This window comes from Canis lupus, chromosome 21, assembly GCF_003254725.2.
Source record: "Canis lupus dingo isolate Sandy chromosome 21, ASM325472v2, whole genome shotgun sequence".
Lineage (NCBI taxonomy): Eukaryota > Metazoa > Chordata > Mammalia > Carnivora > Canidae > Canis > Canis lupus.
In genome coordinates this window covers 41,294,109-41,311,724 of record NC_064263.1, presented here as the reverse complement: position 1 = coordinate 41,311,724, position 17,616 = coordinate 41,294,109, and the positions used below count along the sequence as shown (strand labels likewise).

At 38.0% G+C, this 17,616-nt stretch overlaps 1 protein-coding gene across 1 annotated transcript in view; it reads right to left on the bottom strand.

The window, feature by feature from the left end:
• The window catches only part of GTF2H1 (general transcription factor IIH subunit 1), a 36,470-nt gene that overhangs the window by 15,889 nt on the left and 2,965 nt on the right, over nt 1-17,616 (bottom strand). Inside the window, exons 2-8 of the mRNA XM_025459694.3 lie at nt 13,179-13,347; nt 9,617-9,809; nt 8,714-8,879; nt 7,758-7,851; nt 6,020-6,169; nt 5,805-5,884; nt 9-136 (exon numbers count right to left, since the gene is read on the bottom strand). Of these exons, the coding sequence (XP_025315479.1) occupies nt 9-136; nt 5,805-5,884; nt 6,020-6,169; nt 7,758-7,851; nt 8,714-8,879; nt 9,617-9,809; nt 13,179-13,332 (965 nt within the window). The 5' untranslated portion in view covers nt 13,333-13,347. The remainder of the gene's footprint in view (nt 1-8; nt 137-5,804; nt 5,885-6,019; nt 6,170-7,757; nt 7,852-8,713; nt 8,880-9,616; nt 9,810-13,178; nt 13,348-17,616) is intronic.

The following is a 17,616-nucleotide window of genomic DNA, read 5'->3' as shown; positions in this document are numbered from 1 at the left end:
TACTTAACTGTTTCCTGAGACCTGCTGCAAGGACCATGGCACTGTGATGGTTAAACCTCTTGATGATGGCAGCATTACTATTCTCCTTTATGGATTTAGAATTAGAAGTAGATGGCACAGAAGAAATGCCATAGCCCTATGAGAAACAATTTAGAAGATTAAAAATAAAGTTCTGGTTTTCTTATCCATTATGAGAGAGATGCCTAGCTGAAAAAGTTTTCTGGATGATGGGACTATATTAATTCTGAGCATTACTCAAATTTTGTTTTTTTGCGTTACTCAATTTTTACAGGTAAATATTTAACAAGTTACATACACACAAAAAAATACAACATGCTCCTTCTTCTAGCATGATAAAAATAATCTTAAACCACCCATTTTTTAAAGGAAGATTTTAAGTCATCTCTACACCCAGTGTGGCGCTCAAACTTCTAACCTTGAGATCAAGAATTGCATGCTCCACTGACTGAGCCAGGCAGGCACCCTGAACCGTGTTTTTCTTTCTTTCTTTCCTTTTTTTTTTAGAAGAGCTGTTTTGGATATAGTTAGCAAAATATTAAATGAAGAATTAGAATACAGGCATAGAATTAGAAAAAAAGGCATAGACTTAGGAGTCATGTAGATATGGAGTCAAATTCTGGCTTTATAACTTTTTAGTAAGTATTAGTCTAAGCAAGGGTAATCAACTTTTCCAAGCTCTGTAAAAATAAGTATTTAAGAAACAGATAGATATTTTCAAACATGTAGACAGAAAGTTGTTAAGACCTCGTGCCAAAGGAGCCAGAACACTAGTTAGCAGGGTGCTAGGCTATAAGCCAGTTACACATAGTTAAGTGCTGCAACAGAGGAAGTAGTCTATCCCACAGGAGAGCAGAGATAGGTTCAAAAAAGCTTCATGGAGCACCATAAATTGATCAAGTGCTTGCAAGCCAGACACGAATACAGTAACATTTCAGGGAGAGGAAACTGCTTAAATATAGGTGTACAAGCAACATAATACATATGTGTCATAGGGTTTTCCTGGTCAGCAATACACCTGGAATGAAGGGTGGACCAGGGATTGGTGAGACATAGGGCTAAAAAGGGAAAAGATTATAAAAAGACTCATGCCGGGCAGCCCGGGTGGCTCCGCAGTTTAGCACTGCCTTCGGCCCAGGGCCTGATCCTGAAGACCTGGGATCGAGTCCCATGTTGGGCTCCCTGCATGGGGCCTGCTTCTCCCTCTGCCTGTGTGTCTCTGCCTCTCTCTGTCTCTCATAAATAAATTTAAAAAATCTTAAAGACTCATATGCCATTCATTCAGCAAATAATTACTGAATACCTATTACGTGTCATGTGCAGGGGATAGGTCAGTAAACGAGAGTCACCGTCACAAAACTTCTACTCTATTGAGATCACTTTTGAAAATGACAAGGGGTATGAAAAAAATAAAAGGGCGGCAGGATATAAGGACTGCATGGAGAGAGAGCAGGAACCACTTCAGATAGAGAGGTTAGAGAATGTCTCTCTTAAGATTTTATTTATTTACTCATGAGAGAGAGAGAGAGAGAGAGAGAGAGAGAGGCAGAGGGAGAGTAGGCTCCACACAGGGAGCCCGACTCAGGATCACGCCCCAGGCTGAAGGCGGCACCAAACCGCTGAGCAACTGAGGCTGCCCGAGAATGTCTCTCTTAAAGAAGTCTTTGAACAGATGTCTAAAAGATGGGTAGGAGCTAGTTAGGTAGAAGAGCAGGAAGGAGGAATAGCAAGTACAAAGACCCTGAGGTAGAAAAAGCTTGGGATAGACAAGAAAAAAGGTATCTAAGGGGATGAATGAGTGTAAGTGGCCTAAATTGAAGTAGCAGCAGGCAGAGGCCAAATCAAGAAGAGCCTTGTAGTTTTGATTTTTAGGTTCAATAAGAAACCACCAAAGAGTTTTACACAAAAAACTGTTATGATCTGATTTATAACTCTACTGCTAAGGGAAAGTAACATAGGGAACAAAGTTGAAAATAGGAGTATCAATTAGGAGGCTAATAAAAGCAATCAAAACAAAAATGGTGGTAGCTTAATTAATAGTAAGAGAGTTTAAGTGTGGGGATGCACAGTTGTAGGCAAATCGATGTATTGTAGAGGACTTGCTGATGAACTAAACATTGGAGGTGAAGGAAGGGGAGGAATCAAGGAGACTCCCAGCTTCTGGCTTGAGCAACTGAGTCCATGGTAATGTTCGTCTTTTTTTCTGAAGATTTTATTTATTTTGGGGGGGGAGGGGAGCGCGTGCGCGCACAAGTACAAGTGGGTGTTATAGGCAAAGGGAGAGGGAGAAACAGATTCCCTGCTGAGCACGGAGCCTGATGTGGGCCTTCATCCCAGAACCCTGAGATCATGACCTGAGCCAAAGGCAGATGCTGAACCGATTAAGCCACCTAAGCACCTCGATGCTATGTAATGGTAATTTTTAAAAAAATTAAGATACAGAAGATCCAAGAAGAAATAGGTTTAAGAGGATAAGAACAAAAGGTTCATTCTGGACATGCTATGCTGAGGTGTCTGTGAAATATCTAAGTGAAGATAGTAAGCAGGTATGTGTATAATTTTGGAGTTCTGGGGTCAGAGAGACCAGGGCTACCTGGGATTCATCATTACGTATTAGTATCTAAAGCAATGGAAGAAAATGTATCCAGAAGGTGGCCCAAGGCCATACCCTGGAAAAGTTACAACTAGAGGATATAGGGGAAAGAGGCACCAAAGGAAAAACAGAATCACCCAACATTTCTATTTACGGAATTGGTTATATAAATGTTCATTTCTCCATATAATGGAATATCAAGCAAGCACACCAAAACATAAATAAAAGTAACACCTATGATTTGCTGAGCACTGTGTACCACACTCTTCTAAGCTCTTGTAGCAATCCCATAGTCAGCACTTTTCTTTGTACTGAATTTATTCAACTCAGATATAACTGATACATAACATTTTGTAAGTTAAAGGTATAAACTGTATTAACCTCATATTTCTATATTGCAGTATGATTACTCTAAAGTTAACATCTCTATCATATCATGTAATTATCATTTCCTGTTCTGCAGTGAGAACTAAGATGTAGCAACTCTGAAGTTTATAACACAGCATTGTTGACCATAGGCTGCATATTAGATCTTTAGAACTTATTTATCTGCTAGTGGCAAGTTGGTTATCCTTAACCAACATCTCAATTTTCCTATCCCCTACTAATAAGGTCAGTACTATTAACCTCATTCCATAAGAAAACTTGGAATGACAGTCTAAGCCAGGTAGTTTGGTCCTATAGTCTATGTACTTAACAACTATGGTTTATATAACTAGGACTGACAGTGGTTAACAGGCAAAGTGAAGAACAAAATCACACATGAATACGTATAATATGCCATCATTTTTTTTTTAATTTTTGTTTATTTATGATAGTCACACAGAGAGAGAGGTAGAGACACAGGCAGAGGGAGAAGCAGGCTCCATGCACTGGGAGCCCGACGTGGGATTCGATCCCAGGTCTCCAGGATCGCGCCCTGAGCCAAAGGCAGGCGCCAAACCGCTGCGCCACCCAGGGATCCCCTCATTTTTTTTTTTTTTTTTGTTAAAAAAATTTATTTCAGTAAACTCTGCACCCAAAGCGGGGCTTGAACTCACAACCTTGCGATTAAGAGTCACATGCTCTGCAAACTGAATCAGGCCAGCACCCCAAAATACCATCATTTGTATTTTTTTAAACAACCCCCCCCAAACCCACTAATATCTTTCCCCCATATTAAGCTATACTTCTAAGCTTCACAAAACTTCATATTTTCAGAATGATTTAAAGAGGGCCATGTTTTTTTTTTTTTTTTTTTTTTTTTAAGATTTTATTTATTTATTCATGATAGTCACACAGAGAGAGAGAGAGAGAGAGGCAGAGACATAGGCAGAGGGAGAAGCAGGCTCCATGCAGGGAGCCCGATGTGGGATTCGATCCCGGGTCTCCAGGATCGCGCTCTGGGCCAAGGCAGACGCCAAACCGCTGCGCCACCCAGGGATCCCGAGGGCCATGTTTTAATGTATTGAAACTCACCAAGAAAGTGCCTGAATATAGAGAATTAACAAGAAAACTCAATTTCATTAAGGAAATGACTTATCTGGGCACCCAGGATTATTTTCTGCTAAAAACTGTAGGTTAAAAGTTTCCTCACCTTGCTGAATACTATACACTAAAATAAAGCAAAAGTTTAGAAAAAGTTTGGAAGGTTTAAGCATGTGTATATGGCCAGCAGAAGAGGAGCCAAAAGAAAGGTAAGAAAATGAAAATCTGAGTATAAAGAAGAATAATTGAGGAAAGCAGGCTTCTAGCCTAGAAGACGGGAAGGGATCCCATCCTTCCCTGTGACCAATACATCTGTAAGTCTGGAGTCCTGAGGTGGAGGTAGGTGGTGCATACCTGGTGGTCTAGCTGTTGAAACATTATCAGAGCTGGTAAGGTCATGGGTGTGCTCAAGGTCTGGCATATAGTGGGCTATGGAAAAATGTTATCTTTTCTTGGCCTATTGATATTTACTCATATTTCTTTAGATCAACATCAGAAAATAAAGCAGACTCACAAATATCTTAAGCCTTCACATTACTTAGAGAAGTACCAATGAGCTAGAGCTAGAAAATTCTTTTTTTTTTAGAAAATTCTTTTTAAAAAAAAGTTTTAGTGGGGATCCCTGGGTGGTTCAGCGCCTGCCTTTGGCCCAGTGCGTGATCCTGGAGTCCCGGGATGGAGTCCCGCTTCAGGCTCCTTGGCATGGAGCCTGCTTCTCCCTCTGCCTCTCTATGTCTATCATGAATAAATAAAAAAAAATCTTTAAAAAAAGGAAATTAAAAGTTTTAGCAACTCAGGAATTTCAATTTTCCAAGGCGATTTTAATAGCAAATGGTGCTGACAAGACTTCTGATAAATCACTCCAAATAACAATATTTATGTGAAATACCTATACTGAGGGAAATTTTTAAAAGAATTTTTTTTTTAAATTTTTATTTATTTATGATAGTCACAGAGAGAGAGAGAGAGGCAGAGACACAGGCAGAGGGAGAAGCAGGCTCCATGCACCAGGAGCCTGATGTGGGATTCGATCCCGGGTCTCCAGGATCGCGCCCTGGGCCAAAGGCAGGCGCTAAACCGCTGCGTCACCCAGGGATCCCTGTTTTTTTTTTTTTTTAATTAAGATTTTTATTTTATTTGACAGAGAAAAAGCCAGAGAGCACAAGTGTGGTGAATACCAGAGGGAGAGGGAGAGGCAGGTTCCCTGCCGAGCAGGGAGCCCCATACAGGGCTTGATCCCAGGACCCTGGGACCCTGGCCCGAACCAACAGCAGATGCTCAAAAGACTGAGCCATCCAGGTGCTCTAGATATTTTTAAACCAGCTGAAGACTGTTTTCTCTCATAAATTCTTTTTAACGAAAATTTGTTTCTTGTGGGGCGCCCGGGTGGCTCAGTTGGTTAAGCATTGGACTTCAGCTCAGGTCATCATCTTGGGGTCCTAGGATGGAGCTCGGTGTCGGGCTCTGTACTCAGCAAGGAATCTGCTTGTTCTTGTCTTTCTCCCTCTAACTCTGCCCCTCCTCTGACCTGTGCTCTCTTGGTCTCTCTCTCAAATAATATCTTTTAAAAAAGGTGTTTTTTTTTTTTTTTTTTTTTTGGTGTGTGTGTGTTTTTAGTAGGCTCTAGGCCCAAGCTTGAACTCACAACCCTTACACCAAGAGTCACATGCTCTACCAACTGAGCCAGCCAGGTGCCCCTCTTACAAATTCTTTTACTTCTACTTACCTCATCTAATGATTTATCTTCCAAAGCAGTCAAATCAAGTAGTGGGTTTTTCACTCCTAATGAAACCATTGTTTTTAACCCTAGAAAATCAATGAAATAAAAAATTGGTCAAGTCTGACCTTCCTCAGAAATAAAAAAATTCACTAATGGCACTATGACTAGAGGACCAGAAAACAGCAAATCAAATTTAGAGTGTGTCAGGGAGAAATGATTACCTTTTTCATCAATTTTGGCACATTCTGCAAAGAGGTCTTTTGACCCCGTATTCAGGCGGTCCCTATGAAAATAATGGGACTGAAAGAAACGTGTCCAAAACTCTTTTTCTGTCATGTTGTGAGGAACATTTTCTGCATACTTCATTTTTACTGTGGAAAAAAAACATAATACTTACATACAAAATTTCCATTTCTTAAAATCTCTCAAATTAGTTGAAATATGGATAATGGAAAAACTAAATTAAACTGTTCAACTTTATATACTGTGTGTCATAATCTAATTGGAAATATGAAATATAACTTGAAAGATTAAGTGACACAGTCCCTTTATGAATCTTAAATTACAAACAAAATCTTATTTTGCACCATTAACAAGTTTCAGTTTTAGCAGAAATATCAAAAATCAATACCCACTAGACTATCTGTTCAGCACATTCCAGAAGTTCAGAGTCCAATAAACAAGAGGTTAAGAGCATGGTCTCTTGAGCCAAACAGCCTGAGTTTATTTTATTTTTTTTTTTTTCAGCCTGAGTTTAAAATTTTAGATTTGCCATTACTATGTGACCTTGTACAAATTACATAACTTCTCTGTATCTTGATTTCCTCATCTGTCATATGAAGGTATAAGAACACCCACTTCATTGGGTTATTTGTGATGACTAAATGAGTTAATACATATAAAGGCCTTAGAATAGTGTGATATATAATAAATACTATATAATTACATTATTATAAAAATATACAAAAATAATTATATTACAATCTGACAACTCTTTGAGACAGACACAAGCCTCTATAGAAGCAAAGGGAGGCTTATACCTGCCCAAAGAAGTCAGGATTTTATAGAAGTGGCAGTGAGGCAATACTTGAGTCCTATAAGGGAGATATGTTTCTAAAGGACTAATGGAGCAGGGGTGAGGGAGTGAGGGGAGAGAACAGCATGCGGTTTGAGAGAGAACAGTTTAGTCAGTAAAATAACTGAAGTGGTGGCTCTCCTCCTTGGCTGCACCTCATAAATTACTAAGGCTGGGATCAAGTCATTTATACTTTTAGGATGGTTTCTGCAAAGGTAATGATTTGTGGGTTAGAAAGGTCACTGTGGAGGCAGTATGAAGGATGATTTGAATTACTGCTGTAGAGACTCATTTATTGATGCCTCTGGAGTAGGTCATTTTGTGCAGGTATGCTGAAGGGTAAATAAAGTTTAAGAACCACTGATGAAAGAATGGGAAAGTCATTATACCAATGAACTGATCCTTTAATAACTACCATAAGAGACCCTTAATCACGGGAAACAAACAGAGAGTCACTGGGGGGAGAAAGGTGGGGGATGGGGTAACTGGGCAATGAACTATTAAGCAGGCCATGGAGTCCCACATCAGGCTCCTTGCAGGGAGCCTGCTTCTACCTCTACCTATGTCTCTGCCTCTCTCTCATGAATAAATAAAATCTAAAAAAAAAAAAAAAAAAAGAGAAGGCACAGGATGTAATGAGCACTGGGTATTATATAAGACCGACGAATCACTGACCTCTACCTCTGAAACCAATAATACATTATGTTAACTAAATAAATTTAAATAAAGCTTAATAAAAAATAATAAAAAAATAACTACTGTATGTTTTCGCAGATTTTGTTGTACTTCATCAGGAATAAAGGTAAAGGTTTTTGTTTTTCGCTGATGTATTACTGAATTCATCCACACAAATATTTCAACTATGTGGAAAAATTGATTCTTACCTGCTGGATAGGTCCTAAATATGGACTCAATGATATCAGAGGTTAAATTGTACCTCAGACCATTACATCCATCTGTTTGGGGCCGGACATCAGCCTAAATTAAGACCAGACGTATATATTTATTACAATATTGGGGGAAAATATATAAGCATATAATAGACACTGGACAAAGGTGGAAAAACAGACTTTTCTGAATAAACAACACAGACAGAATTAAGTCCCTCATTTGTAATTTTTGGCACTGAGATAGGGCTCAAAGAAGCCTGACCTGGTTTCACTTAATCTTACTGATGTGTAAAACCTGCTTCCTTGAATTACCAAAACTATAAACCTTGGTTACTAAATTACTATCTGGTTTCTCTAGGAAAGACTTTATTAATTCAGTTCACTACTAAGCACCCAGGAAGATGCTAAACATATAAATGGTAGTCAAATTTTTTGTTAAATGCATAAATACTGCTTTGGTTCTTCCAGAGTACAGATTAAATTAATCCCACTTTCTAATTCTACAGGTAAGGCATTCCCAATTTTTCATTAACATACATTTTACAAATCTTAATTCTTCTGAAACACCATGGTCATTACACATTTAACTCTGAATTTTAAGTATAGCAATCATAAAAAAACGTACCAGAAAGCCCTAAATTTAAAAGAATTAGGGGAAATAAGTACTAGTCCAATTGCTGAAAGATTCTCTTTATTTATTAAAGTCCATAAATTTCTAGCATGTTAGGGTCAAGTCCAAAAACCAAAAAAGTAGAACTGGCAAAAAGTATCAATTTAATAAATACTGCATATATTTTAAAAGATTTTTTTAAAGAAGAACACTGTAGATACCAAAGTATCCACTGATTTACTTAAAGGAAATGCTAGTTTTTACAAAAGAAATGGCACAGTTATGACATATACCAGGGTTTTCTTTTTTTTCTCTTCAGAAATCTAGAGGGGTCACATACCAGAAATGCTGCAGAAATGCCAACATCCTGCTTATGATTGGATGTAGAAGAACTCTCTGTTGCATTCACATTTAAACGATTGGCCCAGAATTCCTCAGCGCTGATCACTTGACTCACAACAAGGTCTTTATAAAGCTGAAACAAAACAGGATCTTCTTGCAGCATTCTGGTGATAGAATAGATTGAACATTTTGAACTTCTGGAATAAAACACCATTTATGTAACACTTTTTTAAAAGACTTTAACAACATGAAACACTAACACACTCAACTTCCATTTTATAATGTGGGAGCGGCAGAGGTCATTTAATTCATTTGTTAGTAATTACAACAAACAAGCTAACAAAAAAACATTTCTGGAGGAACAACTGAAGAAAAGTGGAAGTCTGAAGAAGCAAAGACTAAACTCCTTGAAGGCATGGATTTGGTATTATTTGTCTCTGTATCCTAGTGATACAGAGGTCATTGTATCTGTATTTGTACTGTATTCTCCTTCACAGATGAAGGGGAAAAGGAAAGAGAGGGGGTATGCATGAGATTTTCTGGCCATTAGTTTTTCCACTAATAAGCACCTGGAGACTTAAGCACTCATGGCCTGGAAATATTGGTGATGGAATAATTCATCTTACCAGAAACTCATCATTTGATATTCTTTCTCAACTTTTTTACAATGTGATTTCTTTCAAGTTTCTCACTCACAAACATATTTCTAAATGGTTTTGTGTCGTCTCTGTGGCAGTAAACTGGGAAAAGGAATGAAAGGACCTTAGCACCTTTGGGTCCCAGTTGTGTTCCTCATCAGACGTTACACTTGAGGCAGTACAAGGGATAAAAAATAACAAGGTGTGACTCTACTTAGAGACCAGAGAGAACCTAGGGTCTCTTTATTCTTTTCCCCCTTCACCTGTTTTTCTCTTCCAGCTCTTTATTCGCTTTCCTCTTGAATTTGGGCAGCAGCTGCTGAAGAAGGTCTTTCACTGCATCTCGCTCTTTCACAGCTGTGCTTTCATTGGAAAAATGGAAGTTAGTTGTGTCCCCTGCATGCAACACCAGCTGAAGTTGAATTTTAGCTTTTCCTTCTGGACTGATTTTCTGGCCTAAAAAGAAGCATGAGGCAAATTAGATGAGGACACCCACACTGTGGAAATTGTCCTACAATAGGCTACTTCTTCCTCCCAAGAAGATTCAGAATTCCTTTGGGCTTCAGCTGCCCTGCTCCAATCTTAATGCTTTTGCAGAAATGCCCTCTTCTCAAATAATTCCATATATTCAGAGCAGAGTTTAACAAATTCACCGCTAACCACTCTGCTTCCTTCTTTAGTATCCTTTGTTGGCATTTCTTACCCAATGCCTCCACCTCCAGATACTAAAGGGCTTCTGTTTCCATTCAAGATGGAGCAGATCTCTAAAGAGCCAGCTATTTAGAGATAATAATTGAACCTACCCTGAAAAGCTGCCTCCAATCAACATTAATAAAAATGATCTGTCATAGTTAAAAAAAGAAAAAACTCCCAAAACATAGCCCATGGCTTACTAACTTCAAAGAAAAAAATATATTTTACATTTGAGAGATCTGGGTCACCATTTCAATCAAGTGATGAAATTTTAATGAGTCTCATTCAAAGTGGGTGGGACAACCTAACACTATGGGCTTTCTGAGGGAATAGAAAAGTAGGTAAATAACACCACCTATGTGTGTTCTTGCTGTGAAAGTTTAACCTGAGTATGATCAAGCCTGTAGAAGTGACTCAGTTTATGAGAAATACAGGTCTGCACAAATAAAGAAAACCTTGAGGAGACAAGCACACATAATCCAAATGTGGTATGCAACACTCTACAGACTGAAGACACTACAAGTCCATATGTGAACCTAGATTGCATATAATTAAAAAAAAAAAATCACTGCTACTGAAAACGTTATTGGGGGATCCCTGGGTGGCGTAGCCGTTTGGCGCCTGCCTTTGGCCCAGGGCGCGATCCTGGAGACCCGGGATCGAATCCCACATCGGGCTCCCGGTGCATGGAGCCTGCTTCTCCCTCTGCCTGTGTCTCTGCTTCTTTCTCTCTCTGTGACTATCATAAATAAATAAAAATTAAAAAAAAATTTATAAAAAAAAAGATTTGAAAACGTTATTGGGACAACTGGGGAAATGTCACAACGTTCTGGATATTATTAAAAATTTCTTGGTGTGAAAATATTACAGCAAAATGTATGCACACATAATCTTAAGTGGATTATATAGGTATGCATTGCACCATTTCTTTCTTTTTTTTTTTTTTTGCATTGTACCATTCCTAAAAATTTTTCTGTTACTTTGAAAATTTTCATAATAAATTGAGGCTAAGAATGTCAAAATACACCCACATAATGGAGAACTTGTACTCTTAAACAGTGGGCCTCATGGTGATAGCAGTGCTTGTCTCTGTCAGGGGAAGAGAGATGGAGGGGCTTTGTCTCATGAAATGGGAGACTCCTGGTAGTCTGAAACAAATTGCCTAGAGTTGTAACCCAAACCACCTATTAAAACCCCTAAACAAACTTTACTACTGAAAACACCAATACAGAGCAATTTACACTGTCAGCCACCCTATTCTGGTATTCTGTTTTTCCAAAACAAAACTATAACTTCTTTCTAGGCATCTTTTCTCAGTCATTGCTTTATCCTTGCTCTATCTTGGCTTTTGCCTTTGAGAGGCCTACTTCTTAAGTTTTTTATTTTTTTTTATTTTTTTAAAATTTTTATTTATTTATGATAGTCACAGAGAGAGAGAGAAAGGCAGAGACATAGGCAGAGGGAGAAGCAGGCTCCATGCACTGGGAGCCCGATGTGGGATTCGATCCCGGGTCTCCAGAATCGCGCCCTGGGCCAAAGGCGGGCGCCAAACCGCTGCGCCACCCAGGGATCCCTTCTTAAGTTTTTTAATTAGCAAACTTAACTGCTGATTTTCACCTTAGTAATTTACTATTGATAACTCTGAACGTCTTCTTCCAGAAATGGGTATTCTTTCAAATATTCAAATTAAAATGAAAACTGATCTGGTGCAGATCTGGATTTGGGTATGAGCTCTCCTTCCTAATAAGAGAAGAACTGTCGGGAAACAGGAGAAAGGTATATTCCTCTATTGTATGTTGTGGGTATCACAATGAGTGTGTGTTTTGCAGAGCTACAGGACCAGCTTCCTGTTCAAGAGAAATGCTAATAGAGGCAGTTCCTAATTTATGGGTCTCTTCTAGTACAACTGTTAGTTTAAAAGAGTACTAAGAGGAATCTGATGAAGCACTTTCCCACAAAGTTTTAAAAGGAGGTAGTATTCAGAATGAAAAGTGGACAAAACATCAGATAGCTTAGGCAGTACCTAATTATGATGAATTTTAACAGTATTTCCTTCTGAAAGTTAAAATTCTAAGTTATTTCAGTGGCGGTAGATGAAAATCCTGGTCATTTCCAGCAGCAAAACTGAGGTAAGTCCTTAGGGCCACTGTTGACACACAAAGTACTTCTATATCTTGAGTATCTGCAAGTGGAAGGTTGTCTTTTTTTGAGGTGTCATGTTCCTTGAAATTTACACAACAGGATTTTATCTAGGAGAATAATTTTATGTTCAGGAAAATAAATGAATTCATATTAATGGTCACAGCTCAGATACCACAATTTGTTAAGGAGACTGTGCTCTGTATTTCTCCTATTAAGTATAAAAAAGTGAGTCTATCTTTTCAACAGATGATGGTCACATAACTAAAGATTAATTAGACAACTTGCTTACATCATACAATTTTATTAAAGGACAATCTGCCATTATCTGTCAACATTTTAAATGCACGAACCATCCGAAGCAGTAAATCTACTGCAGGGATGTATCCCATACATACCACCTCACAAAGATTATTAGCACACATAACTATATTGCAGCATTGTTTTCATTAAAAGAATTCAGGAGACTTCATAACTGCCCTTCAACAGAAAACTAATTAAATACATGACTATATCCATTCAGTGGAGTATTAGGCAACTCCTAAAGAGAAGGTAGGTGTGGAGATCTTTATGTAATAAAGATTTATATGGGGATCCCTGGGTGGCGCAGCAGTTTGGCGCCTGCCTTTGGCCCAGGGCACGATCCTGGAGACCCCGGATCGAATCCCACGTCGGGCTCCTGGTGCATGGAGCCTGCTTCTCCCTCTGCCTATGTCTCTGCACCACCGCGCCCCCCCCCCCCGTCTGTGTGTGACTATCATAAATAAATAAAAATTAAAAAAAAGAGATTTATATGTTCAAAGCTATATAAACTCTATTATTAATTGGAAAAGACAAGTTACAGAATAACAGATTCAGTGATCCCACTTTATATTATTTCAACATGATTATTTTTTGGACACTATAATAAAAACTCCCATAAAGACTATATAAGCAATCTTCTTATAAAATTACTGACAAATATTCCATCAAACCTTAGTATAGCTGACTTACATTTAATATCTGCATACATATGGCTGATTGTAAATCTATCTTTGCCTTCAGGTGCCCAAGCAATTCTTTCTGCCATGAGGTATAAAGCTCCATCCTGCTTCTTTTGACGCACCTTCTTCACAATCAACAAAACCTCTTCAGATGAAGTTGCCATGATGTCTAGGAAGTGCTAAAAGAGAGTTCACATCTTAATTAGGATCATACTTGTTGACTTCTGGAGTCTTTCCAAATCTAAACCTAAACTAATAATGAGGAAAAATGTCTGTGACTCAAAGTTGGAGTTGTATGGCACGACCTTATAAAATCAAATTTAATCTGCTCATATCACAGGTGTGAAATTTACACGATATACTTTATGACACTTGGCAGTTTTTAAACCATCTCTACGTATTCTAATCAGAGTATTTTTAATTTTACTTTTAGTTTCTCAATATTATTCTTAAATCTTAAATATATAATTTGACTACAGATAAGCTATCTTTAATCTACATGCGGAATTGTGGAACTTTAGAATTAGGACCCTACTGAATGTTTAGTTCAATTTTTTTCAGCTGAAACAACTAAGGGCCAAAGGATTTGTGTGACTTTCCAGAACCACTTTGAACTGAAACCACACCCACATCTCCTGATTCCTAGTTTAAGTTTCTTCCTGTATGCTTTCAAAAGAAAACTTTTAACACTTCAGATGCTATTTCCCCCATCTTTTACAATCAAGTATCTTTAAGCTGAATTGTTCTCTTGGTCTCGGTGGAAGATTCACTTGTATATGACTAATTCATTACCTAGGAAACCACCTTTAGTCTGCCTCTTTCTCTACTCCCTTCCTTCCAGTCCTGGGAATCTTACATGCTCAACTGAAATCCTAGATGCTTGAGTGTGGCTTTCTAGAATATGACTCTGAAAAGGAATTTGAGGTTGTATGGGCTTAAGGAAAGAAGCCATGATTGATAGCAATGTTTGCCATGGGCTGGGATGGGCAAAGTGATAGCACATATATGATGCCACATATACGTCATTTCTGATGAAGTTACGGCTTTAAGTTTTCATTCTCAAATAAATGATTTAAAGTATAATTTTAAAACATTTGCTTCTTCAAGGATAGCTTATAATACAATTTTAGAGAAATCCACATATCTAGGTATCATAAAAATTAAGTTTGTCATGAGAAACTGAGGCTTTACTGAAATGTTTTTCCTGGAAGTTAATTAAAACAAATGAGAACAATGAAATACTGGATCTGCCATCAGTTATTCAAAATAATTGAGAAATGTTTCTATTTGGAAGTGGAGAAGTAAGCACCAGGAAGAGTGGCAGGCATTAAAAATAATGGAAACCATCAATTCTTCCATCACCTCTTAGCATTAATGAAAAACATGACTGGATTAAAAAACGTTAATGTGTTTGACACATTACATTAGTTTCATACACTTAATACAGTAAATCCAGTAAGTTATGCTCACCACAAGTATCACCTAACCTGTTTTTTGAAATGCAGATCATTACATTTATCAGTGTTTTTTTCTTTTTTGTACTTAAATCAGTTATGAATTGGGTCTTAAATGAGGATTTTGGCAGAGAAAAGGAAATAGGCATTACAGGCAAAGAGAACGATTTGGGGCAAAGGCCTGAGATGCTAGGAATGGTAAATAGCCTGCTCTGGTTGTAGTATAAAGTTCATGATAAAGATCAGTGGGATATGGAATGGGATGGTTAAGACAGAGACAGTGGAGAATGCCACCATACATGGCAGACAACAGAAAAACCTCTAAGGACTTCTGAATAGGCCAGAGATTTGTATTTTAGGAAACTGATCTGTGGACAAGATGAGAGATACTTAAAAGGACTAGCAAGGGTCTGAACCAGGCTGGTGGCATCAAGAATGGAGAGGAAGGGACAAGGAAGAATACTGAAGAAGGATGAATAGACACTGCAAGTACTGAAGGTGTCACAGCGCTTGCTCATACCCCACTCCTAATCCCTACTAACATGAGTACAGTGTGCCATTTACAGAAAAAAATTAAAAGGAAGAAGAGGTTTGAAAGTGAAGACAAGGAATTCAGTTTTGGACATGAAGAGTGTGAGATGCTGTTGAGTCATGCAGGTGGAGATTAATTAACTCATTTTTCACTTGCCATTGAAAATACTTCCCCATGTTAACAATCTCCAGTTTGGAGATCTATAAAATAAACATGACAGAGGCTAACATTCTTAATACCACCTTTTAACTAATTTATTTATTTGATATCCTAAGATTTTTTTTTTTTAAATCTTTTATTTATTTATGATAGTCACACACACAGAGAGAGAGGCAGAGACATAGACAGAGGGAGAAGCAGGCTCCATGCACCGGGAGCCTGACGTGGGATTTGATCCCGGATCTCCAGGATCGCGCCCTGGGCCAAAGGCAGGCGCCAAACCGCTGCGCCACCCAGGGATCCCCGATATCCTAAGATTTTGATTAGAGTTACTGCTGCTTAAAAAGTTTGAAAAACCACTGTTTAACTGTTTTAAAAGACTAATGACATGAAAAGACACAGGTAATCAAAAAAGGGGGGAAAAGCATGTAGTTTGATTTCATATTATTAAATTTTAAAAATTTAGTAAAATGTACTCAATGCAGGGAGCCTGGCTGGCTCTGTTGGTAGAGTATGCAACTCCTGATCTCAGGGTCATGAGTTCAAGCCCCACATTGAGTGCAGAACTTAAATCAAAAAATGAAAGTACTCCATGCTTCATGTTATGTGTGAAGCACTGGGCTAAGTTCTTTATAGGTATTATCTCATTCAATCCCTAGTTAACAATCCCCAAGTAGGTTCTATTATTAGTTTCATTCTACAGATAAAGGAAACTGGGTCTTAAAAAAAAAAAAAAAAAAAAAAATTCAACATGCCTTCCCAAAGCATCAAGGAAAATAGCTAGGTCTGAATTTGGGTCAGTCTGACCTTAGAGTTCCACCATGCTGTTTTGCAAATAATATATGACTGGATAAATATACACCCATCTTCATAGTGGTTACCTATGGGTGATGGGATTACAGACGACTTGAATGTTCTTTTTGTTTTCTGGGTTAGCTATAATACATATTTTGCAATGAGAAAGGTAGTTATTAAAAAAGTCTTTCCAAGAATTTGTTCCCTATCAAACCAGAGGTATATAAAGTAACATGGGAAAAATAGGACTATTACTGTAAGACAACAACTGTTATTTTCAAAATTTCTGTAATATTTATTAATTTATTGGTTTTTTTTCAAAGATTTTTTATTTATTCATTTGAAAGAGACACCAAGCGAATGAGAGCACAGCAGGGAGAAGGGGCAGAGGGAGAAAAAGCAGGCTCTCTACAGAGCAGGAGCAGAGAGCGCAACGTTGGGGCTTATACCCAGGAACCCAGAATCATGACCTGAGCCAAAGGCAGACATGTAACTGACTGAGCCACCCAGGCGCCCCCAATTTATTTTTTTATTTAGTTAAAAAACTTAATGTACAAAGAAAATTTCATAACATGTATAGAACTTAATATTAATTTTTATACTTATTATATAGTAAACATAATACCAATAAAAAAGTCTGTACTATCTGAAATTCCGCTACAGTGTAATTACATACACATGTTTTAGGAAGCATGAATTAAAATCTAAAAGATAGGACGGGGAGGCTTTGTGGACGGGGGAAAGCAAATAATTATAAGTATGTCCATATACAGAGAAAAGCAGTGAGCAAGGACAGCTGATCAAGCAATTAACTGTGTTTATAGGCACAAATAAAAAGTGCTAGCTTTGGAAAAGAACAGAAAAACTTTCTGAGATGAGAAGGTAAGAAAGAAGAGTGAAGACAATGTAAAATGGAGAATAAATCAGATGGAGAGAACCATGAGAGTCACTAGCATGTAAAACCATTTATATTAAAAAATCCACTTGAGAACATTAAAAATGAATCAGAGATAAGTAATTGAACATTGGGATGACTAGTCAATCGTCTCACAGCTAACTTGCTTGGCAAATTTCCTTGTACATCTATTGCGCCTCTGATAATTGTACAAGGACCAGTTTTAGAAAGTTTAATAGACCCAGTGGGGATACCATATAATGCCTTATGGGACTTCCAGATTTCTCTTGAGGGTGACACCTTGGGTAGCAAAACTTCTTTCCAGTAAAACTCTGTAAAAGCCACAGAATATTTTGCTTATGAAAAATATTGGTTAGTTCCATTTAAGCAAATTAGCTTGAAGATCTAGTTTACTTACAAAGATTTTTAAAAAAATATTCTATTATTTATTCGAGAGAAAGAGAGAGAGCGTACATGCAGGGGGAGGACCAGAGGGAGAAGGAAAGGAACAAGTAGTCTCCTTGCTGAGCACAGAGCTGGACGCAGGGCTCAATCCCAGGATCCTGAGATCATGGCCTGAGCCAAAACCAAGAGTTGGACACTCAACCAACTG